Here is a 26,453-nt window from a genome sequence, read left to right on the forward strand (position 1 = left end):
CTTACTTTCATTCATATTGATGAACTCTTGATTGACCTCTTCATCTCCGGTTTTGTTGTTCTTTGATTTTTTAATAACATGAGCTCTGTCATGAAGATGATGACCAACAGCCATTTTTTCTAGTCCACTGTCAGAATCTCTCAGGGCTCTCCTAGTTTCCTTTATCTATAAAAGTGAAGAAAACAAAAATGAGTTATCATTTAAGTATATATAGAATGTTAATAATTCTAAACTCCTCAGGACCTATTTACCCATAGAGGTAAGAGCATAAATCTACTGCTCTAAAAATACTGGGTACTCAGTTCCCCTACTAAGTTGCAGTAAAAATGTGGTAATAGTTCTCTGATATTTCCTGAACTGCTTAAAATTAAAATGTCTAGGGCAAATAGAACCAATATAATTTAACCTTTTTTCTGAATTGTAATCAAATATTAAAACAATTAACTCAATCATATAAAGCTTAGTGCCTTGAACACTGTCCTTAACAATAATAGGAGTAGTAGTTAGGAGTACATGCTAGCATTCCTAATAAGTAAAGGCAACTTATTATTCAAGTAGTTATGTTGATGGGCTTGAATCTCATGGATCCTACATATCAACTCTATGGGTTATTAGAATATTTGTGATAGCCAAAGAATATTAATAGCAGCATGGTTTGCTGTGGGACGTCTACAATTAAACTGCTTACATTTAAGATGTATGTCACTTATAGCAAGTTCAAATGAAAATGTCTGCCCTATGGCAAGAGCATCATTAAAAGGTATGTCTTCCCATGTAAGAACTAAAAAATGAACTACTCACACCTATTAAACAGGCAAACCTAATTTTTTTTTTATTGTAAGTACTAACAAGGAGGTGTAGAAATGGGAACTCTCATTACCAGACTTAGTGGGAGCCAATTGTATCAATCACTGTGTGATAGTAACTTAGGAATTTCCAGGTAAAGATGAAGACATCCACCTCCCACAAACCCACAATACCCTTCCTAGACCTTTTGCACAAGGACACATGTGTAAAGATAAGTAAGAAATTAGAAATACCTCAATATCAACTGAGAAATAGATTCAAAACTGTGGTATATTCATATTTTAGATAATATACTGAAGTCAAAATAAAGAAATAGCTGCATATATCAACTGGAGTAAATCTCAGCAGCATATTACTGAGCAAAGTCAAGTTGCAGAGGACACATGCAGCATGAAACCATTTATATAAAATTTAGAAACCTGTAAAATACTTCATTATATTGTTTATGAAGCATATGTAAGTAATAAAATTGCAAAAGCATGCATAGAATGATAAGTTCCAGATACAGGAAAATGGTTCTTTTGGGGGGAAAAAGTAAGAGAAAAGGAACCAGGGAGGGATTAGTGCATGGAAACTTTAACTGCACCTGTAGCATTTCTGCTCAAAAAGAAAACAAAATGAGAGACAACTTAAAGCAAATAGAGAAAAACTTTATGATTTAACTAAACTGGGTAGAAGGAATATGGATATTTATTTTATTGTTTTCTACACATTTTCTGCATAGTTGATGTATTTTATGAGTTAAAATTTATTTATTTCAGATATAAATTAAAAATTGACATTTATTTCACAAAACAAAGACCTATGTAAAGGTAATAACATACACCAATAATAGATATTTACATGAAAAAGACACCTGAGGTGGGGGTGGGGAGACAAAAAAATTGCCTTAAACTAACTAAAGGCAGCTAGCATTACTGTTTTTTACAGGGATATGTGTCTTCTCCCCCTCATCCCTACATCAAGCTTTAATTATTAAAATCTGATATAGGTGATGTATCATTCCAAATTTTATAAAGGTCCAAGAATCCTCAGAAAATACTTACTCCTCCTGGAGCCCTACGGGTTTGAGTTGAGGCCTGGAAGACCTTTGGTGGTTCATCTCCTACTTTGGAATAAGTCATAACTGAGGAAGAACTAAATGAATGTCCATTTGGATCCACTGAAAGGTGACCCTAGAGGTAAATATAAAATGTAAATCCAGAGAGTTTAGTCAAATATGAAGAACTAATGTCAGAGGATTCAGGTAAGTAACAATATTAGCTAGATGTTCTACTAAGGATATGGTAAATTCAAATGGAACCTCGAGGAAGGTCCTCATCTCCTTCCATTGTAGATACCAATTTTCACTCTCCTTGTGAGGAATAACAAGTGATTCACTCAGAGATCCTTAAATCTTTGAGATTACAGTCTTAAATATAGATGCTGTGCCCTGTAGCCTATGATGCTTTTATAGTTAGTGGTTGACCCCCGTATGTAATTTTGCCAACACCGAACCAATTAGCCATACACCAAGAAGTTTTATTTATACCTCCTGTGGGTACCAGGTTGCTAGATTACTAACATCATTAATAATGCCCTGTATTTGGACATTCTGAAATGATCCTTAGATTCTAAACGAGATGACTAAAATAATGAGTCTTCTTCCTATTCAATCAAGTTACTTTTTTTTTTTATGTTAATAGTACAAGTAGAAAAGTAAGAGTATTTATTAGTACTAGCTGTAACTATTTGGATTGTATGAATCTAATCCAGTGCCTAAACATCATTCTTAAAATGTCTGCTTTCAGTTAAAAAAAAAAACGCTAAAACTTAATTTTATGCTACAAATCCTTTTAAGTAGACAAGTTACAAATAATTTAAAAGTCTAAATTCATATAAAATTTTCATTTACAACAGTGACCTTCAGCAGGACAAATGTTTTTGAGTTTTTTTTTTAATTTTGAAAGTTAATTAATGCTATTGTTCAAACTCATAGGTTGTAAAATCAATTTGGTAGGTTGTGAGCAGGATTTTTAAAATATGAACTAAAACATAAAATATTGGCACACACTGTTAATAGTACAATCATTTTCTCACAAAACTTTTATTTCAAATATATTTATACAGTACACAAGTATTGCGTATTGGGTCATACTGTAAGATATATTTTTTAACCCCTGTGGATCATGATTTTAAAAAAGTTGAAAGCCAATATAATATAGAGTACCAATAACTGAAAAGAATGTTCTCATTAACTTTTTAGTACTTACAAAGTTTCTTTGTAATTCCTGCATACTGTTTCGCATATTTAACATCATTCGGTCCATTGCCTGAAAAGGGTTGACATCTGTACGCTACAGGATATTAGGAAGTATGTTATTAACTGTATGTACAACACAGAAGAAGCAAATCAACCTTCCTAAAACAGCTGAAATTTTTTTTCTTGGTTTATGCAGTGGAATCTCATGCAGTAATCAACCAGGCAAAGATAATTTAAGGACTATACAAAAAAGTGATTTGTTAAGGAAAAAATGGAAGCATATATAGAATCCCAGCATATAAATAATTAGGGAGTTGCAACACTATACATGCATACATACATGTGTATACACACACATAGATAACATGCATGAATGCATAAACATAAACACACATTCATCAACTTCCTCAAAACACAATTTAGTTAATATTTAGGTATTGAGCAGTGTATTCTGGGCTGGACAGCTCTAGCATAGAAGAGTTTTCAACTTTTTCCATCCTCCCTCTCAATACCTCACCATGTAAATAAATAAAACTTGGGTATAAGATACCAATGTCACTTCTACCAGTACAACACAGACAGAAACCACCTCTGAGGGTGCAGGCTGTCCTTAGATCATAAAAGGATCCAAGGGATGGAGGTTAATTCTCTCTACTAGTAGGCCTGAATTTGCCACCTACTATGGAGAGCTTAGCAGGGCATTCCCTTGAAACATGACATATGCTTCTTTTTTTTTTTTCTCCATAATATTTTATTGTCAAATTGCTTCTTTAGAATAGTTAAGAACTCCTCTAGAATAGTGGTTTCTCAGCCAAGATTGACTTTGACTCTCAGGGGACATTTGTCAATAATTATATTCATTTTTGTGTGCCACAACCGAGGAGGGTATATGACTGTCATCTGAGTAAAAGCCAGGGACGCTGCTAAAATCCTACAAAGCATCCCCCTGCAAAAAAAAGAATTATCTGGCCTAAAATATCAATGGTGTCAGGGGCTGAGAAGCGCTGCTCTACAAAAATCAGCCATTGATTTTAGTTTTTATCACTAGAACACGCACCAGAACTTAAAAAGTAGAGCACACATTTTAGTGTCACCCAATGCATTATTTACTACTTTAAAAGACAGGAAGTGCTTGATTCAAGGAACTCCTCCACTTAAATGGGAGTCTTGTGACTCCTGTAAGGCACTGTAGTTTAATGCTAGTATTTCAGACCCTCTGGAGATTCTTTTGCTGTATGGCAAGCTGGAACTCAATAAAGAATTATCAAAGGCCTGTCTCTTATCTCTGCCTTCCATACAGTTTTTATTACTTGTAACAATGGGAAATAGATGGGAAAACTAAATTCTTCTTTAGAACTTGCACTTAAAACAGCAGGGAATAAAGACACATTTTGGAGATACTGATACATATATCTTTGGGTACAAAATTCACAATCTGCATTTCAGGGATTCAACACAATTCAGGAAACATCCTGAATGTTTTGTTTCAACACCAGGTTGAGAAATCAGGGCTGTATAAAGGACGTAATTCATGAGCATTAGAAGGGCTAGCCCAAGTAAGAAGAGGGGGAGATGGAGGAAAAGATCAGATGTTTGGTATATTCGGCCCTTTTCTCAATTCACTGTCAAATCAGCCATATAAAAATTTGTCTGTACTTGCTGTGGGGTGGCCCAACACCTTAGAGTGACAAAAAGTGTGTAGGGGGTTACAATTTAGAGCTAAGATTCCAGTGGGCTCCTAAGGCCTTTGGGAACTTTGAACACATGCTCTTCTCTCTGCCTGGAGTGTTTTTATCCTGACTCTCAGCAAACTTTCCTTTCATTATTCAGGTATTACTTCCTCAGAAAGGCCACCTGTCTAAAGTAGTCTATGCTTCACCTGCCATCTGTCACTGTGTCATTACCTCGCTTCATCTCGTTCAGAGTACTTTGAAGTACTTTATCTGAAATTATTTTGCTGTTTATTGCCAGTCTTCCCTCTATAGAAATAATCTCTGTGAAGGTAGGGCTATCTTCTCTGTCCTATTCACTACTATATTTTCAATACTTCCAAAATAATTCCTAGCACACAGGAGGGCTCCCTAAACATTTGCTGAATAAATCAACAAATTATCTCTAATTCAGCTCAAACCCATATATTCAATTGTTTACCAGATAAACTCACCTGGACATACCACAGGTGCCTCAGATGGAAAATGTCCCAAACTGAAATGATTCTTTGACCACCCTTGCTCACCTATCTGTATGTATGAGTATGAATGCTCTGTTCCTTAGCTCAGTGGCATTCCCATCTAGCTAATTCCTCATGCCACAAAATGGGTGTAATAGTTTCCTTTTCTCTTTTTACTGTTTTCTTCAACCCAAGAAATCCCCAAGTTCTACTCATTCACCTCTTTAACTCTCTTTCAAATATTTCTCAAATAACCCACAGCCATTACCCAAGTAGAAGCTACTAGCAATATTTCCCAGAATACTTTAACAGCCTCCTGGCCTCCCTGCCTCCACTGTGGTCCCTTCCAGTTTTTCTTTCCCCTGTAGGCACAATAATCTTTCAAAAACGAGAACCTGATTCATCAAATGCTCCCTTATTCTTTTTTTATAAACTTTTTTATGTTTTATTTTTTATTTATTTCTGAGAGAGAAAGAGAGAGAGCACGAGCAGGGGAGGGTCAGAGAGAGAGGGAGATACAGAATCTGAAGCAGGTCCAGGCTCTGAGCTGTCAGCACAGAGTCCAACGAGGGGCTTGAATCCACGAACCATGAGATCATGACTTTAGCCGAAGTCAGACGCTTAACCGACTGAGCCACCCAGGCGCCCCAAATGCTCCCTATTCTTAAGATAATGTCCCCAGTCCTTACCGGGACAAAAAGAAGTCCCTGGTTACTTCCCTGTCTTTATCTATATCTACTCTCCAACTCGTGCTCCAGGTCCAAGTGATCTTAAACATCTTTGGGCTTCCTAGCTATCAGGGTTTTGCACATGTGCTTCTTCTGTGTTGAACACCTTGTTCTCCCCTTCCTGCTTTTTCTGGCTAACTCCTATTAATCCTTAAGTTTCTGGAAATCTCTGATTAAACTTCCTCCCCCACCACCCCAAAAGGTCTGGGTAAGGGCTTTTTTCTATCTGTGCTTCCACAGCATGCTGAACTTTCTGATCATTTTACTGATAAAAAGCCAGTTATAGCACAGAGTTCATTTGTCATTTGTCCCACTAAAAACTCTGGTCAGGAAGAACAAAGGTATGTCAAATTTTCAGGAGACAAAGGGCTAAAGTCTAACACAAAAAATAAGAAGAACCTTTTGCATAAGAGCGTAGATGTACCCACAGGAAATGTTCTACAGTCATGTTATTCTCCGCTATTCCTTAGATTGCTTTTAAGTATGTTAGAAACTAGCATCACAGAAAACAAATAGCAGTGGGAGAAAAGCTGGTTGCAGAGTAGCCATGCTTGGACATGGGAAAGGGAAAGCAGCATGAACAAGTTAACAGTAGAGTGCTAGAAAAAGCAGCCAGTCTGAGCTTCTCCAAACATGTCCCTCTAGCTACAGTATGGTACTTTTTTATCTTTTGGAAAGTCACCACAAGCATGTGGAAGAGTCCAAACTTTGAAATACAACTATGTGTTTGATTTTGTAAATCAAATGAATATTCATTTATTAAAATGCATTTTTTCTTTTTGAAGACTGATTTTACTTATGTTGATATTACTTAATTCAGAAAAAAACATGCCTGAACACTCTAAGATTAATACATGAAACAGGTTTCAGTATAAATTCTATAAAGACATTTTGAAATTAAGTGAAACTGCATGCCAATGCACTTTGTTTGAGTTAATGAAAAGTACTTGTCAGAAAATGTTGCTAAAATGGTTTGTGTCTCATGATACGAACCATACCACCAAAACTGCCAAAAGGCACGAGAGAATTCATTACCTAGGAAAAAAATCCGATTAATTTTGGTTGAGATATTTATTATACGACAATCCCTAAAAAAAAAAAAGAAATGTACTACATAATCAAGATAGTCCCGACTGATAAAAATTTTAAACCATTTAATTAAAAAATCCTCAACATAGATTTTAAAAATTACCTGCTTATTATTCATCAAGGAGCCTGACAGGAGCCTGGCGGGCAAATAGGAAGACCACATACCACTCTTAAATATGACTGCTATACTATTTACCAAAGATAGTTGAAAGAAAAAGTCGTTGCTATAGCTTAAGACATATATTTCTCAAAGGAAATGCAAATTCATACCCAAATTAATTTAACCATAAAGTATAATTATTAAAGTATCACCTTTCCTTTGCTCAACTATTCCATATTTTTAAAAGATGAGTTAATCTACCTATAACTGATTAAAATTAAGCAACTAACCATATTAATAGCATTTTAAAATATAAGTAGAGATATTGGGCAAAAGAAATTAATGAGAATCTTCCAAGAACTAATATATGAGATAAAAAATATAGACTTCAGAAAGGATCACAAACACAGATTTTAAAATATATAGTCTTCGATAAGCAAAAGAATGTTAAGTATAATAGATGGAATTATCAAAATTAATAGTTCACAAATTGCATTCCTCAGTAAGTACAGATAAGTAAAAATAAAATTTTAGGCAGATAAATATAAAAATTATAAATTTTTATTACTTGGAAGTTTCAAATATTGAAAATAAAATTTGAATTTTTGGGTAATGATATAAAATTTTACCATCATCCTGTGCTAAATTATCCCTGTGTAAGTTATGTTGAAAAACAGAGAAAACTGTATTTATATTAAATCATATAATAAATTATATCAGACGATATATATGTATACTATATATTTAGAACAGTAATCTCCAAAGTGTACAGGATCTACTAATAAAATTTTTCTATTTCTTTTCGCTTAAAAGAAAAACATTAAAACATTTTCTTAATGTTTATTCAGTTTTGAGAGACAGAGTGTGAACAGAGGAGGGGAAGAGAGAGGGAGACACAGAATCTGAAGCAGGCTCCAGGATCTGAGCTGTCAGCACGGAGCCCTATGCAGGGCTCAAACCCACAAACCATGAGATCATGACCTGAGCCGACATTGGATGTTTACCCAACTGAGCCGCCCAGGCGCCCCTAAAAGAAAAATATTTTAGATTGACTCTGGTGCCATCACTCAATCTAAGTGTCCAATGGTCACATGTCATACCTTGAATTATAAATTGCTTAATTAAATATATATACAGATTAAACTAGTTTTAAACAAAACTAATCTTCCAATAATGGACAACTGGCTTAAAAATATCCCCGTCGGAGCATCTGGGTGGCTTAGTTGGTTAAACGTCTGACTCTCTGTTTTGGCTCAGGTCATGATCTCACGGTTCTTGAGTGTGAGCCCCACACAGGGCTCTGTGCTGACAGTGCAGAGCCCACTTGGATTCTCTCTCCCTCTTTCTTTGCCCTTCCCTCACCTCCCTCCCTCCCTCTCGGTCTCTTGCTCTCTCAAAAATAAACTTAAAAAAATCTCCATATAGAAATCATGAACTGAAGAAAATGCTAATAATATATAAACAAGAAAATGGCATAGTTGTCTTTACCTACTTTTGTTGGACTCTCTGCTTTCCTTCATAAGATGGCTGATAATAATGTCAAATGTCAAGAAATGGGCCAAAATTTAAAAAAATTTTCAAGATGTCTATTTGAAATAGATTTTCATCCACTATGCTTAAAAGCAACAGCATAACAGCTAGCTCACTGCTTAATCAAAAGACCTTGTAATTTCATGAGAAGAAAGGGAAGCTTTATATGAATTTTTATGAAAGTTCAAATGGACTAGGATAGCTAGCATGCTCACAAAGCCTATTGTTTCTTGGCTGCCCTCTTTTCATATAGTAGCAGTCAATTTCTATTCTCTGTTCCTACCTTGACATCGAGTTATAAACACTGACTTAGAAAAGTTCAAGTTGGCAGAGAGGTCTTTTGTTGCTATTGTTTGTTTGGTTTTGCTTTAATTAATTAATTTTTGCTATTACATTTAGTCTTTCACGCTTAGACGTACACATGTCAAATCTGTCACACCCTACACCCTATACCATAAGGAGAGCCAATTCTCACCAATATAAATTATAAAGGCACACATGCAAAAAATGAGTTTTGGCTAAAAGAGAGGCTAAATGGTCTTTGGAAAAATCTGCTGTAACAGATTTTATAATTTGTATTTATATTTTAATTTATAAACTTTTAAAAATTATTACTTCCCTAGGACAATACTAAGTACTCTTGGTTAGCAAAGAATTTTCAGTCAGTGTGAACAAGAAAAATTGCATTGGTGTTAGAATTATAAGATTGTTAATAGGATATAATGTCCTCTACTGAGAATAAAATTGCCGCTTCTTCCTTCTACAAAAGCTACAAGTAGCTCATTTATGTACATTAAATACAAAGTACTATATATAGCCCTATTCTTGCTTTGCTATGGTTATAGCAGATATACAAAATATTTCAATGCTCATATGAAAGATAAAATTTCAGAATGTGTTAATTGATTTTTTTCTGCCCTCCTTGGTAATTTTTCCTTCTATCTTAATTTTACACTTTTATGGAAACTGATAACCCTACAAGTAAAATATATACACACATACATATGTACATGTATATAAGACCACTATTCACTAAATAAAAGAAAGCAAATTGAAATAAGAGTGATACATATTGGAGTAATATGAAAAAGAATGTAAAATTTTCATTTAAATGGTAAATGTAGGGGGATCTGGGTGGCTCAGGCTATTAAGCATCTGACTCTGCTTGGTTTCAGCTCAGGTCATGAACTCATGGTTTTGTGGGTTCGAGCACAGCATTCGGCTCTGTGCTGATGGTGCAGAGACTGCTTGGGATTCTTGCTCTCCCTCCCTGACCCTCCCTGCTCACGCTGTCTCTGTCTCTCTCAAAACAAATAAATAAACTTTAAAAAATTAAAAACAATAAATAAATGGTAAATGTAATTTTATTCCTCAAACCCTTTGGAGTATTTGAAATATTCAGCTTCTCTTTTAGCCCAAACTCATGCTTTACTATGTATTTATAATTTACACTGGTGAGATATGGCTCACCTTTTCCCCCCAGGTTGTGATAAATATGATATATTTATAGCTAAGTATGAAAGACTTATGTAATAGCAAAACTTAATTAATAGAAAACAAAAACAAACTGCTGTGGATTTTTATTCTAGAACTTCCATTACTGAGGGAAAAGCAAGAGAAATAAACAGAGAAGAAAGTAGTTAAGGTATGTAAGCATCCTGGATTTTTTATATTTTTTAGTTGAGTATGTTTACAACCTCCTAGCTTTGTTCTCATATAAAACATGAAAATATACTGCCATTATGCAAGGCTTTTAGATACAGTTAAAAGTTAATCTAAGTTTTGAAGGCCCAAGGAAGCGATGCAGAAGTTTGGTTTTTCCTGGTCCTATAGAGATAAATAAAATATTACCTTACTGCTTTGGCTGCTTTTTGAAAGTGGGGGAAAAAAAGTGTTGCATAGGTTAGGAAGGGTAGTTCTTTGCCTGCTCTAATTTAAGTCATGGAAGGAAATTCTAAGATGACAACAAACTATATACACATATGAAAAATAATACTTTAAATTTAGCATATAATATATAACCCTATGGTCCTAAAGTTTTGATAGCATAGTGGAATTCTATACAGCTAACAATTTATTGTTTAAAAATTCAGCTTTCCAACAGGTCCACGCTTTTATATATAACAGTTATCTCTGTAACATGAACATTATTAATAGCTTAATGTCATAGATATAGTCTTCTGTAAGAATTGTCCTCAAATTCCCATAGGACATTCTCGCTAACTTTAATATAAAGCACTTACAGTCAAGGAATTTTCGCCATCATCATGTCTCATATGATTATGAGCTCTTCCTCTACCATCAGAGATACTGAGCAAGTCTCTTCCAAAAGGTTCAGAAAAACTTCTCATCATCTGTCGCATATTTTCTCGGTGTGCAATAAAAGAATCACTGTTGAAAATACATATAATCATCCAAGAGTGAGTGCTGGAATTTAAATAATTACTAAGTAGGCAGATAAATATTACGAAGAATTATTTTAGGTTAATATGCTTGTTAAAGAGACAAAAGAAGAGTTTAGGTGAATGGAATTATCTCGCTAAGACTCACTAACTTATAAATATAAAAACTGTTCCATTTGCTATCTACCACAACTTATCTCTGTATAAATATACCTTTGCTTATCCCTTATTGTATAAAAATGACAGACATAAAGTAATGCATCTCAGGTAGCCTAAGGCAGCACTAAGAAAAACGGCAAAAAGAACCAAAAAACTTTGATACTAGGTGGAGGTCAGTCTTGGCAGCCACCAATATAATAACTGCTACTGAGAACTAATTAAGAATGCTGGTTTGGGGCGCCTGGGTGGCTCAGTTGGTTAAGCATCTGACCTTGGCTCAGGCCATCAACTCATGGTTTGTGGGTTCAAGCTGTCTGTGCTGACAGCTCACAGCCTGGAGCCTGCTTCAGATTTGTCTCCCATTCTCTCTGCCCTTCCCCCACTCACATCTCTTTTAAAAATCAACATAAAAAATTTTAAAAAAAGAATGCTGGCTTGTTTATTTTTTAATTCTTACTTATGAAATATGAGCATTGATATTGTGCAGTATTTGTATTCATAGCTATGTTAGAACGCTGTAAATATACATTATTTTAGTAGTAAAAAGTAAACTACAGATCACCTTTATGAGGGTAAATTTTGTTTCTAAAGACTCCTAGATTTAAAAAAAAATTTAATTTTAGAGAGAGAGCATGCACGAGAGGGGGAAAAGAGCAAAGAGAGAGAGAGAAAGAATCCTAAGCAGGCTCCACACTTGGCATGGAGCCTTATGTGGGGCTTGATCCCATGACCCTGGGATCATGACCTGAGCCAAAATTAAGGGTCGGATGCTCAACTGACTAAGCCACCGAGGTGCTCCTTCTAAGAACTCTTAATATCAGAAATCACCACATAGTAAAAATATTTTCTAAATCTTAAGATTATCTGTTTTCAAACTTTTTTGAATTTACCAACAACTGATGAGTAGGTTAGAAATGCAGATTTCTATCCCCCAACAACATCCCAATAGAATTTACTAGTTCTGGGTGTGGTTTGTGGACATGCTTTCCTAGTGATCCTAACTCAAGTAGCCCCTTCACCAACCTGTGAGGAACAGTATCCCTTCTGTGTATGTGGTACCTGAATTAATTAGAACCCAAGCCTGCCTTTCTGAACCTAAAGTTTCCATAGCTGTAAAATGAGGATAACATTGCATATCCCTGTTGTTGAGATTAAAGCATTTAATCTGGAGGCACAAAACACAGTATCTGGCCCATATAATATGTTAAATTTTAACTTCCCTAATCTTCTTTTCTTATACCATGTATGAATGCCACTCCCTATTATTCTATTATTAATATTAAATACTCTCATTGAGAAAAGATATGTATTTTACTTAAAAATACATATAGTAATAACTATTTCCAGGCTGTTTTCTATTTGTATAAATATCAGTGTTCTTAATCCTATGTTATACCAATCACCCCAAGTCCCATTCAAGAATGTAAAATTTTTATTGCTTTATTACAGTGCTGACTTAGCTTCATTTCAGTTGGAAAGTCACTGACCCACTGGTCAATTCCTTACTGCATACTCTAGAAGTTAAGGCACATAACCACTGGAGTGCACTTTACCAAGGCAGTCTTACTCTTCCCTGTAGTCTGTTGGAGCCCCCTAAAGGTCTGTCCCCCTTTCACACTTCTCCACCTTGGTTTCATCCTCCTTAGGTCACTCTTCCCACTTCTCATTCTAAACTCCAATCCTCTAATGTCATCATGAGGAAGCTCAAAAATTCTGTTTTCCTTTAGTAGTCCCAGGTAGAAAGAGCTTTCCTTTAATTGTGCAGTATTTGTATACATAAGTCTGTCTCAGAGGAGCTCAGATTTAGTCATATTATCACCTCAGAGGTTAAAAAAGCTTCAAGTGCAAATGATTAGTAAACCACTTAACTGGACTGTACTCATATGTATAAAGAGGCTTTTGTTTTAATTCAGCTTTGTTTAGGTTTAATTTAAATGATGAAATTCATCCACTTTAATCATACAGTTTGATGAATTTTGAGAAACGCAAATAGTAACAACCACCACCAAAAGGTGTAGAACATTTCCACCACCCCCAAAGTTCCCTTTTGCCTCTTTGCAGATAATTACCTCCTTCTAAGCCTAGTTACCACTGACAAGCTTTTTCTTTTCTTTTTTTAAAGTTTATTTATTTATTTTGAAAGAGAGACCAAGCAAGACAGAGGCAGACAGAGAGACAGGAGAGAATCCTAAGCAGGCTCTGCACCACCAGTGCAGAGCCCGATGTGGGGCTCGAACTCACTGTGAGATCATGACCTGAGCCAAAATCAAGAGTCAGATGCTTAACTGACAGACCCACCCAGGCTTCCTTTTCAGAATTTCATATAAGGAAATTATGTTGTCTGTGGTGCTTACCTTCTTTTACTTAGCATTTATTAGTAGTTCAGCTTTACTGCTTGGTACATTGTATGTATATGATTAATATCACAATGTAATAATAAACAGTTTCTAGTTTTTTGCTATTATAAATAAAGCTTCTCTGAACATTCATGTACTGTTCTTTACCTATATATAGTTTCATTTCTCTTGTGTAACATAATTAGCAGTAGGATTTCAGAGTTGTGTGGTAATTATTTAATTTTACAGAAAATGTGAACTTAAGAGTTCTAGTTGTGGTACATTCTTCCTTGATAATTGGTATTGTCAGTCTTTTTTATTTTACTCACTTGAGTGGTGGTGTAATAGTATCTCATTGGGGTTTTATTTTGTGTGTCATTAATATATATTCTTTGACAAAACTTGTTCAATTTTTTTCCCTATTAAAAAAAACCAGGATGTTTGTTGTATTGTTGTAGACTTGTAACAGTTCTTTATATATTGTAGACCTAAGACTTTGATCAAATATTTATTTGTCTTGTAAGTATTGCTTCCTAGTCTTGGACTTGCCTTTTCATTTTCTTAACATCAACTTAATCAGTCACATAGCTATGGATCTTTGTTAGGTCTTCAGTTTTCACCAGACCTTTGGGTAGTAGTTTTATTTCTTACTTAGTTTTCTATCTTTCTCTCATCTTTGCTTAATTAATTTCCATTCTCATGAAATTTTATATATTTCTATAAGCTTCTTTCAATTATTTTAGAAGATGAAGGTTAAGTATAATTTTAAAAATGAATGATAGGATTGGAATAGGAACTTAGAAGCAGACAATCTGAAGGAAATATGGTTAAAGAAAGTAAATTGTGTTGATTACTTTAATGTACCTTTGGAATTTCCTGTCTAAAAGTTAAAAGGCTCATTTGTATTTTATATCTTCTAATATGAGACATTTATTTGTGATATTCTTACAAAATTTTTTGACATTATTGAACTTAATTTTCAGTTGGGATATTATAATTTTTTTAATGTTTATTTTTGAGAGAGAGCACGCAAGAGAGCAGGGGAGGGGCAGAGAGAGGAGGAGACACAGAATCCAAAGCAGGCCCTGAGCTGTTAGCACTGAGCCTGACGAAGAGCTCAAGCTCAGGAACTGTGAAATCATGACCTGAGTCGAAGTCGGATGCTTAACTGATTGAGCCACTCAGGTTCCCCCCGCCTCCCCCTGGCCTTTTTAAAGTTTATTTTAATGTTTACAGTTAGGAGTATTGCAAACTTGATTATCTAGTCCCTGGTAAACTAATGAACTCACTAATTTATATGTGTGGTAGACAGCTCCTAAGATGGCCCTCATGAGCCCCTTCACTTAAGTATGGAATCTGGCTTCTGCGTGGGCACTGTCAGCGTTGATGACTCATTCTGAGGCAAGGAGCTGCTATGCTGTGAGAGAGCCCTGTGGACGGGCCTACCTGGTGAGCTTAGCAGATTTTTGAGACCAGTGAACAACCACGTGAAAGAACTTGGAAGTAAATTCTCTATCAGTCAAGCCTTGAAACGACCACAGCCTTAACCCACAACTTGATGCAGCCTCCTAAGAAGCCCTGAGTCAGAACCACCCAGCTAAGCTGTTCCTGGATTTCTAACCGACAGAAATGATATAATAAACGTTTGTTGTTTTAAGCTACTAAATTATAGCAGCAATAGGTAACTAACACCTATTACACATCCCAAAGCACAGTGTATAACACATCTAAAACTGTCCTCATTCTAATTCTTCAATTTTATTGATATTATATAAAGACCAGGAGGTAAATGAAAGCAAATCTATAAAAACAGTTTGTCTGTAGGTCTGTTTTGGTATCATGAGAAATTTTTTTTTTAGATTTTTACCAAATTTTGAGACTATGTGGCATGGTATGAATTAAAATATAAGCTTCTGCAAACCTCAGGAGGATAGGGTTTCTCAGACAGACAGGTTGGTCTACCCTAGAGCAGTTGAAACTGAGGCACGAGAAGCCCATGAAACTGTTGATTAGAAGACACAAGTCTCATGTGTTAAAGCAGGTGAGCCAGAGAAAAACAACTCTGGTTTAAATGAACACCCTTTCTCCAATCAAAAACCACTAAGGAAAAGCTTCAGAACTGCAGGTATTGATTGCAATGCAGATGCTTCTCTATGTAGCATGCACCCAGGCGTGTGGAGAATGGTAAATGACTCTCCCAAAAAATGGCATAGAGACCATCTGATATACAGAATGGTTTAAATTCAATAAACATTTATCGTGTACACTGAGTGTCAAGCACAGAGGGTGATTACTGGTCTAGAGGAACTTATGGTCAGACAGAAAAATGAGACTTACATGTTTTAAAATTAAGATTATAAAACTTGGATATTGTATTAGTTTAGCCAATGTAAGAAATTACCATAAATTTAGTGATTTAAAACAAAAAATCTAGTTTCTTACAGTTCTGGAGATCAGAAGTCCAGAATGGGTACCACTGGGCCAGAATCAAGGTGTTGGCATGGCTCCCTTCTTTCTGCAGGCTCTAGGGGAAAATCTGTTTCTTTCTTGTCTTTTCAATCTTCTAGAAACTGCCCATGTTCTCTGGCTTGTGGCCCTTTCTTCCATTTTCAAAGCCAGAAATATAGCAACTTCAAACCTCTCTAACACTTCTACATTTAAAGAACCCTTGTGATTAAATTGGGCCCACCTGGGTAATCCATGTTAATCTCTTAAGGTTATTGTAAGGTGATTAATAACCTTAATTTCATTTGTAACCTTAATTCCCCCTTGTCATGTAAAATAACTTACTTACATTTTCTGGGGATTAGGACATGGACCTCTTGGAGGGAGGGGAAATATTCTGCCTACCACAGATATAGTCCTAAAATCACATTTAAGAAGAATTTCCCACTGTTCCTCCTAGTCTGCATAAAAAAGTCTTAGAAGATTGAAAAGCTAGAAAATAAGGCCTGTGATTAACCCAGCACTAGAACAGTGAATGGGATTTCTATGACTGATGATTAAGATAGTAATAAAGAACACAAACCTAAATTATGACGAGTCAAAAGAGATCTTGAAAGCATCAGCTCCTGAATAAGTAAGTACACTTAAATGGCAGCATTCTCTCAGCACTAAGTGGCCTAATTTGTACTTATTATTTCCTCTTAAAATTCAAGGTGACTTTTGAGGTTCTTTCGTAAGACTGCTAAATGATCATATGGGGTAGTTTGGTGGATCAGTCGGTTAAGCATCTGATTTCAGCTCAGGTCATGATCTTGCTGTTTGGGAGTTCGAGCCCCACCTGGCCTCTGTGCTGACAGCTGAGTCTGGAGCCTGCTTCTCTTTCTGCTCCTCCCTCACTTGTGCTCTGTCTCTCTCAAAAAGAAATAAACATTAAATTTTTTTTTAAAAGACTACTAAATCACAAAGTTAAAAATAAAAGTAAATAAGAACTTACAAAATCCATACCAATGAAAACTACCTTATGTTCTAAATGTAGCAAAGTAAGTCATCTACTATACTTCGCCTCCCTACCAAACCCAATTCCTGATACTCTCTGAGCTACTGTCTTCTTCCCTTTAGCACTTAAAATCTTCCAATAGTCATCTACACTTGTATCCTTTATTTCCTTGTAGCTCATTTACTTTATTATTATTTTTTTTGCAAATGCCTCTTCCCTTCCCTTCACTTCCATATTAAAACTCCAAGGATTTCCTCAACCTTCCAATTACTGAAACCCAAAGGTCATTCCAATTCTTTGAATATGCAGCAACATCTCTAATTTCGGAGACTTGTTTAATAAATGTCTCCTTTAAATCTCCTTTGATTGATCACTTTCCTTCTCATCCTTGACAGAGCTTCCAGAGAGTCACAGGTAACTGGTGTGTCAAAATGCTGACATGCTCAGCCTTGAAGCAGCTGGGTCGGACCCGAGCTTGCCTTAGCCACTGGCACTGGTTACTTCTGGCTTCCATCAATCTTTCCTCCTTCTACCCCAAGGTGCTTCGCAAATATTTTCTAATTGTATATGACATTAAAATGTTGAAAAGCACTGTCTCCTAAAGACATACAGTCTCCGACTTATGATGGCTTGCCTGATGATTTTTGGAATTACAATGGTGCTCATGAGAATGCTATGCATTCAGTAGAAGCTGCACTTCGAATTTGGATCCTTTCCCGGGCTAGCAATACGTGGTACCATACTCTCGAGTGGTGCTGAGCAGCAGCAGCAGCAGCTTCAGCTCTCAGTCAGCCTGACCATCACCAAGGCAAACAACCTGTACACTGATAACCGTGCTGTACCCATACAACCGTTCCATTTTTCATTTTCAGTACAGGATTCAATGAATTACATGAATATTCAATAGCTTATTGTAAAACAGGCTTTATATTAGATGATTTTGCTCAACTGTAGGCTAATGTAAGTGTTCTGAACACGTTAAGACAGGCTAGGCTAAGCTATGGTGTTCGGTGGGTTAAGTGTAGAAAATGCATTTCAAATTACACTATTTTCAATTCACAGTAGGTTTATCAGGATGTAATAGCATTATAAATTGAAGGACATCTGTATTTTCTCTGGGCTTTACCCTTTATCCATTAACTCGAACATTCTTAAAAATCGCAGGAGATACTTACTGAAATGCAGATTCCTGAAACAAACACCCAAGAATTTTTTATTTATTATATCTGGGGCATGATCCCATAATCTGCATTTAAACAAGCATTTCTATAAACCCTAATGCAAACATTCTAAGAACCTCACATGAATAAACACTTATCTATCCTCTTCAACCATTTTATCAGGAACTTCTAAGTTCAATTTCTGCTTATTTTAATACAAATAGTCTCCATTTATTTAACAAATATTTACTGAATACCTATGTAAAAGGCAATGTGCCAGGCAGTGGGGAGAGCCTTGATCTTTGTAGGGCTAAAGCCAATTTTCAACTTTGTATTGGCAAGAAGTTATAATACTTTCCAAACTACTGTCTTTCCAAAATACTTACAAATATTGAAAAAGTAATTATTGGACATTTGCCTATTTCTATCCTAGTAAGTCTTTTTCCTTAGCCTTTTTTCTTTCATCTTTTTCCTTTCTTCCTCTTTATGTCTCTATTTCTATTAAAGGGACAGCCATTATTCTCCAAGTAATCCAAACTCAAAACTTCAGGAATGGGCTGGATGGTAGTTGGGTTTTTTATCTGTCCTGTGCTAGCTTCAAGAGAGGAAAAGGGTGAACTCTGGTTCCATGGGAAGAATAAAGATGGCAAGTGCCTTCAATCTCCCTCTACCAAGAAAAGTTGAGGTTAGTTTACTTCTTAATTACCATTACTTCTTGAGTCTTATTATTTATTTTCTGATTCTAATATCTATTAATTTGAGCACAGTAAATTTTTAGTAGTCATGTCTAAATTTCTTTCACATTCAAACAATGGGCATCTGGGCATACAAATCTAGACCATTTCTCGTCATTATTTTAAGGCTCTTGCTTCATTGTCTTCCTTACTTAGTGTTAAGAGAAGTCTGATGACAGTCTGGTTCTCCTTCTTTCTAAGGGATTTATACTCTCTGGAAGGTCTATGATTCTTTACATATTTTTTAATGTATCAAAATTATATTATTATTGGTCCTGATAGAGAACTAAAAAAATATATCCTGCCAACCCTCAAATTTCCCTTTGCAATCTGTTCTAAGGATTTCAGTGTCTTGTTAGTTTTAAAAATTGCTCTCAACATATTTCTTTGCATATTTGCTATTATATTCATTCCTTTCTTGTAGAGCTTTGAACCCTCTGTGATTTTGTCCTGCATATTGGAAGAAATTCCTTGTCTCAGTTTCCCAGGTTACTAGTCTTTGTGAAAATTCTTAACTCATTTTTTTCTTTTCATTTTAAAGTTAAATTTTTAATTTCTGGTACCTCTCTTTAGTGTTTTTAAATGACTTGCACTGTACTCTGACATCTCGAAAGTTTTTTACATTCAATCCATTTCAACCTCTTTTCAATTGCCTTTCTATACTGCACACATGAGAAAGCTTAAGACGGGGTGCCTGGGTGGTTTAGTTGGCTAAGTGTCCAACACTTGGTTTTGGCTCAGGTTGTAATCTCACTGTTTGTGAGTTCTGTGCTGACAGCGTGGAGCCTTTTTGGACTCTGGATTTATGTTCTGCCAATTATGGGCCATTTGAGAATTGAAAGGTAGAAGTGTGGAAGAGTCTGTATGTACTATACTTCTTTTTGGTAAGCATGATCACAGAGGTACACAGTCTTTCTGTAAAAGTGTTAGCAGAACTCCAAGTGTCTGATCACTTATGGGTATTGGGGAACAGGAAAGGGAAAGTCATTTGCTGGTATGGATCCCAGCCAGGTACACTACGGCTTTGGAGCCAGCAGCTTCCCAATTCAATAATTCCTAATGGGAGAACTGGCTATTACTCCCCTGGTCGTCTCTATCTCTGATGTGGCTTTGGGAATCATTCTTGAAAGTTCAATCTAAGCCATCATGATTCTCCAAGCTGTTTAATGTCCTATGATAAATTATTCTCTAAAATTTCTTCCTGAAGTCACTAAATTTGCTTTCTGCAACTGAACTAAGGTAGGTAGGAAGGTTTACTTTCGTCAGCTTTAATCCCATTCTAGCACTTCTAAGTAGTATTGACTATTCAAACTTTTTATCATTTTTCTTTTAGGTACTGTTCACTACCTTCTTTTCTACTTTCTTTCCCTCAAAAAGAAGACACAAGTTACCATTATGGAGAGTCAAAGGGGAAAGTTTTAAAAATTCATGTTAAAAATAGTCTTGTTATTTGTGAAATCCCTCTTCATAAGTAAAGACTATTGGAAACAAAATAACATACAGAAAATATTTTTTGTCTTTTCTGCTCGATTACAAACTTCTTGTGCTCGCTTTGACAGCATATATGCTAAAAACTTCTTGAGGGAAAGGGATAGACTTCTCTTGTTCATTCTATGTCCAAAATTATCTAACCCACAGAGGTTTCTTTACTGATGAAACAATAACTGAAAAAGGATAGGATTGCATTGAATATGTAGATTGCTTTGGGTAGTATTGACATTTTAACAGTATTCTTCCAATCCATGAGCATGGAATATTTTTCCATTTCTTTGTGTCTTCTTCAATTTCCTTCATAAGCTACCAATTTGACAATAAAGTATATATATATATTTTTTAAATTTTTTATGGTTTTTATTTATTTTTGAGAGACAGAGACAGTGAGAGCAGGGGAGGATCAGAGAGAGAGGGAGACACAGAATCTGAAGCAGGCTCCAGACTCTGAGCTAGCTGTCAGCACAGAGCCCTACACGGGGCTCGAACCCACAAAATGTGAGATCATGACCTGAGCCGAAGCCGGACGCTTAACCGACTGAGCCACCCAGGTGCCCCAAGTATATTTTTAAAAAAGGATAGGAAAAGAGTCATTAAAAAACTTTTCAGCACTTCTAAAAAGAATTTAAATAAAATATTATTCTACCTTCAAAAGAGCAAGGCAGATGTTTATGTGCTGACATGGAAGGATTAGCAAGATATATATATACCTCCATTTGTACAAAAAGTTCATGCATATATGCTTATATATGTATAGAATATATCCCTGGGAAGCCATGCAGCAAACTGGTCACAGTGGCTGCATACAGGGAGGGTAACAAAGAGCCAGAGGTGAGAGGGAGTCTTTTTTGTTTCTGGTTTCAATAAGCCATGTTATTGACGTATAGCACATACAGAAAAGTGCAGATCATAAGCATATAATTTACTGAGATTTTCCCCCATGTTAACCATTTTTTAAATGCACAGCTTAGTGTTAAGTATATTTGCATTATGAGAAAGGAGTCTTTTAACCATTAACTCTTCTATACATTTTGAGTTTTTGCTGTCAGTATGTATTACATATTCAAAAAACACCTTTTTGAAAATGTAAAGCACCTTGATACTTTATGAAATAAGGAATTAATTACCAAATGTTGGATGTTACTGAATTTTAAGATTTAAAATGTTTTAAAAAGTCTTATAGTACAAATATAAATATGGAAAATTGATATAAAGAAAGACTTCTGTAATTCTAAATCAAATGAAAATGTTCACATTCCAGGCTGTATAATGTGTTTTTCTTTCTTAATAGTAATAAATCTGATCTCTTGGCAAATCCCACTAAAATGCTATAAAATAAAGTATGCCAATTTATCTTATTCTGTAAAAACCCTAAAGTACATTAGATTGTCAAAGTTTCTGGTGAGATGCTACTAAACTTTATGTTTAATAAATTAATATTTCCCAGATGTTATTAATTAGGCATTAGTTTTAAAAATATGCTAAGGCAGAAACTGTACTCCAAAAACAATATGTAGTTTTGAGGCCTTGTTGCCTTAATTAAACTTGGGACATAATTCTTGAAAAATAATGTAGAAATTTGTTACATAGAATGTTTTGAATGATTGATTCTACCATATATGGTGCAAAGGTGAGCATTTTTAAGGTATCTATAGGATATTTTAAACTACTGTGCTTAAGTAAATTAGATCACTGCTTTGCAGTTCAGAAACACAACATTTCAGCAGTGAAGTTTTACTAAAAATAAGGGACAAGGTGTCAATATCCCATCAATCACAATTTAATCTTCGCAGAATGCAGTGCTGTTGCCCAGGTACATTTCATGATATTACAAAGTATTAAAAAATAAAAAGATGAGGGGTGTCTGGCTGGCTTAGTTGGTAGAGTATGTGACTCTTGATCTCAGGGTTAAGTTTGAGTGCCATGTTGGGTTAGAGATTACTTAAAAATAAAATCTTAAAAATAAATAAATAATCTCTACATAAATCTACATAAATCTACATAAATACATAAGGAGGCTGTATATGAAAGTGTTTCCTGACTGTCTTATTCTTCAGATCTGTTTATTCTTGCTCAGTATGAAATGAATAAGGAAATTGTTAAACAGAAAAATATAGTTAATAATGGCTTAAATAGCAGATCCTCTGCATACCTGACCAACATGGTAATTTCCAACCATCTCTGCATTAGGACCACTGCCGGTCTGGATGACTGAGAACCACTTTACAAAACATGTTTGACAAATCCATATTCTAAAAAATTGTAACATGCAGTCCTCTTACTTCTCCATTTCCTCTCCTGCCATAACATTCTTGTCCTTTACATACTGATCTGCTCGGAGCCGCATCGGCCTTGCTGGGTGACACAGTCATGGCAAGAAAATGGCAGACATTTGCACAGCTCCTGCCATGAAGTGAAACTGTTACCTCCTTCTATTATTGGCTCATATTGGGAATGGAACTGCTGTTATTGATTAGGCCTCACAATGTTCCAAGTCAGACCGATATTCCCCACACAGATACCTCATGAGAAGAAGCGTATTCTCTACAAAGAAGATTTTAGACAAAGCACTGCAGATGTTTGCCAAAAGGCTCTTCTAATGAGCTTTGCAGACCCAAGACATAAATTATAAGGATGGCTAAAAAACACAAGAGTTACAATTAACTCTGGTTCAGAGAAGAAGAGCCTAACTTAGAGATAAGAAACAGACAAGGACCAGACATAAGTTATTGCACATACCTTTTTGCTAACTGATGCCACAAATACCTTCCGTTACACTGACATCCATAATGAGGAGGGATGATGACGGTGGGTAAGAGTAACTAAAACATACCTATATATAAGGGCTGACACATTTAGGGCCCCTATGGTATTTGCACCCTCAGCATTAAACAAAAGTGTTTACACAAGCAACCTATTAATCAGTCCAGATACATTCTTCCTCTTGCAAGCCAGATGAGATGACTCCCAACCTGTCTACATGTCACTCAAACTATGACTTAATCTTAGCATCATTGATATAAACAAATACATATATTTTTCACTTAGAACATCCTGTCTTCCTCTTAATTGTAGAATTTACTGCTCACTGTAATTAGGATAGTTTTGCCAGAATACCTTTGTAAATCTTGTATCTGTACACTTTTCAAAGCATCCTATCACAGAGATTTGTTCCTTGTAAGAGTTCCACCTGCTGATGTCCTGTTATCACTTAACCTATAAATAAAGACACAAAACCGACAGAGCATAGAAGGGTGCCTGCCTGGGGAATGAGAAAGAAAGCCGAGGCTCCTTTCACTCTCTTTTTTTCGCCGACATTGTCTCTCCTTCAGGGACCCCTGGACCTACGGGAACTGGACTCTGGCACCGATCCACTTAGGAACACTGCTCTACTATCCAGCCTCTTGCCTGCTCACTGACAAAGTTAATGCAAAGTCCTAAAAGGAAAATGTTCTCTCCAGTGTGTGCAGGTTGGGGATACTCTTAATGCAATGGAATACAAAAATTTCTACAGGAAAATTATTCTTAACCAAATTGGTAAATGAATTTTCCAGGAAGAAAAGTCACTTTAGATAAATGATGGGTAGTAACTAAAGAAACATAGGTGTACCAAATTCACTCAGGATGTAAAATAAAATTAGGACCTCAGACATTAGCTTTTTTAGATAATATACATATTACACCCTTTCCAACTAAAAACAAACTCTAGAGGCGCCTGGGTGGCTCAGTCGGTTAAGCATCTGACTTCGGCTCAGGTCATGATCTCACGGTTTGTGAGTACGAACCCTGCATCGGGCTCTGTGCTGACAGCTAGCTCAGAGCCTGGAGCCTGTCTTTGGATCCTGTGACTCCTTCTCTCTCTGACCCTCTCCTGCTCACGCTCTCTCTCTTTCTCTCTCTCTCAAAAATAAATAAAAACATTAAAAAAATTTAAAAACAAACTCTAACATAAGAAACAAACAAGTAAAGCTATCATACATACAATGCAGAAAAATATCATAAATAAGATCATTCTTCCATGAATTGTGGCATTTTTAGTTTGGAATTTCTGTCTTATTGATAAGAGTGACAGGCAAGGAAAATTTAAGAGACTATTCCTAAATTTTCTACCTCTTAAAGATTTCAGAATATCGCATTATAAGGAAGTTGTAATAATTTAAAATTTAAATGGATCAACTGCACACAATGAGCACCGTAGGTTTAAACACACTGGGGGAGGGGCAGAAAGGGAGTTGTTTTATGCCTCACAAAACAAGATACAAAGATCAAGTTAAGTTTATAATTAAGGAATCAGAATTTGGTATCTAATTTTTACTTAAAAGAACAGAGTTTCAGGTAGTTCTAAGACCCATAAATGAGTTGTCTAAGAAACAATTTTCTAATTCTTAGCTCAAAAACTAGATTATTCCAAAATAGTTCATATCTAGATGATACTTAATGCCAGATGATACAAAGCAATTGGAATTATTTTAAATTTTATTACATGTGATATGATACTGTGTTTATGTAAGATGACCAAATTTTTCAGAAATTTGGAAATACATAGGTAGGAGTTATATGACAAGAAGCCTGGAATTTGCTTTAAAATACATTAGAGATACCAGCAGCAACAGAGACAGATAAACCAGGTAAAAATCTTGAAATTCTGGGTGACAGATACACTATTATTTTTTAAGTTTTTTTTAATGTTTATTTTATCCTTGAGAGAGAGTGAGAGAGAGAGCGCGAGCAGGGGAAGGGAGGGGCAGACAGAGAGGGAGATACACAGAATCTGAAGCAGGCTTTAGGATCCGAGCCGTCATCACAGAGCATGATGCGGGGCTTGAACCCACGAACTGTGAGATCATGACCTGAGCCGAAGTCGGATGCTCAACCGACTGAGCCACCCAGGCACTCCTTTAAAGTTTTTTTTAAGTTTATTTATTTTGAGAGAGAGAGAGAGTGAGCAGGAGAGGGGCAGAGAGAGAGAGAGAGAGAGAGAGAGAGAGAGAGAATACCAAGCAGGCTCCACACTGTCAGCACAAACCCCATTGTAGTGCTTGATCCCATGGAGCGTGTGTGATCATGACCAGCATCAAAATTAAGAGTCAGACGCTTAACCAACTGTCTGAGCCATCCAGGCGCCCCAATGCACAGTGTTGTTATACTTTTGTAGTATGTGTTTGAAATTTTTCATTAAAAAAATCTTAGAAGAACAAAAAGAAATAGAATTATGTGGAGTTAAAGGATTTCATACTACCTGACGTTTTAAAATGGATGATCTAAAGAACAGTCCTTTTGCTTAGAACTCTATATACACTGGATATTTACAGGTTAGAATATGGGTACAAGTGTAGCAATTAAAATATTCATTCTCATTAACATGCAGTCACTTGAGAAAACCAGTCAACTTCCCTTTACATATGTGGATAAGCTTGAACTGTAATGAAGAAAAATACTTCAAGGCACCTGGCTGGCTCAGTTGGTTAAGAGCCTGACTCTTGATTTCAGCTCTTGTCATGATCTTGTGGTTGACGGGATTGAGCGCCCAATGGGGCTCTTTGCATACAGCACGGAACTCTGCAGACAGCATGGAGCCTGCTTGGGATTCTCTCTCTCACGTGTGTGCATGCTCTCTCAAAATAGATAAACTTAAAAAAAAATAAAAATATTTAAAAGAATACTAAATATTATTCAGTGAATAATTGAGTATTTAATAGCTATTATTTTCCTATAGAAACATAAAATTGACTAAGATTATTCTGATTGCATTATAATTGGGCAACAAATTCAACAACTAAATGTGGTTTATTTAACATGTTGCTCATTTAATATGTTGCTCAGGTTTCTCTTTATTTAAATAAAGTAGGTATATTTATACGTAGAACAACTGTTAAAAATTATCTTTGTTTTTTGAGTGACATGAACAAAAGGTTGCCTGTTGGAAACAGCATTAAGACAAAATTGGGCTCACAGTCTGGCCTTCGCACCTGTCGGAACCATTCGGGAAGAAGTCTGCATGGACCCTCCATGAAGTGAGTTCCGTTCTTGTCTACCCAGAACTGCAGCTGCTCAGAGATCAGA

The 26,453-nt window shown here is 35.7% G+C and overlaps 1 protein-coding gene across 3 annotated transcripts in view; it reads right to left on the minus strand.

Moving 5' to 3' along the window:
• MLF1 (myeloid leukemia factor 1) overlaps positions 1 to 26,453 on the minus strand; it is a 36,844-nt gene that overhangs the window by 3,706 nt on the left and 6,685 nt on the right. Inside the window, exons 2-6 of one of the 3 annotated variants that reach the window (XM_029939982.1) lie at positions 10,910 to 11,057; positions 6,941 to 6,982; positions 3,060 to 3,143; positions 1,854 to 1,982; positions 6 to 165 (exon numbers count right to left, since the gene is read on the minus strand). In XM_029939982.1, the coding sequence (XP_029795842.1) occupies positions 6 to 165; positions 1,854 to 1,982; positions 3,060 to 3,143; positions 6,941 to 6,982; positions 10,910 to 11,057 (563 nt within the window). The remainder of the gene's footprint in view (positions 1 to 5; positions 166 to 1,853; positions 1,983 to 3,059; positions 3,144 to 6,940; positions 6,983 to 10,909; positions 11,058 to 26,453) is intronic. The other 2 variants (XM_029939984.1, XM_029939985.1) reach the window with 2 other exon arrangements.

Source organism: Suricata suricatta, chromosome 5 (genome assembly GCF_006229205.1).
Source record: "Suricata suricatta isolate VVHF042 chromosome 5, meerkat_22Aug2017_6uvM2_HiC, whole genome shotgun sequence".
Taxonomy (NCBI): Eukaryota; Metazoa; Chordata; class Mammalia; order Carnivora; family Herpestidae; genus Suricata; species Suricata suricatta.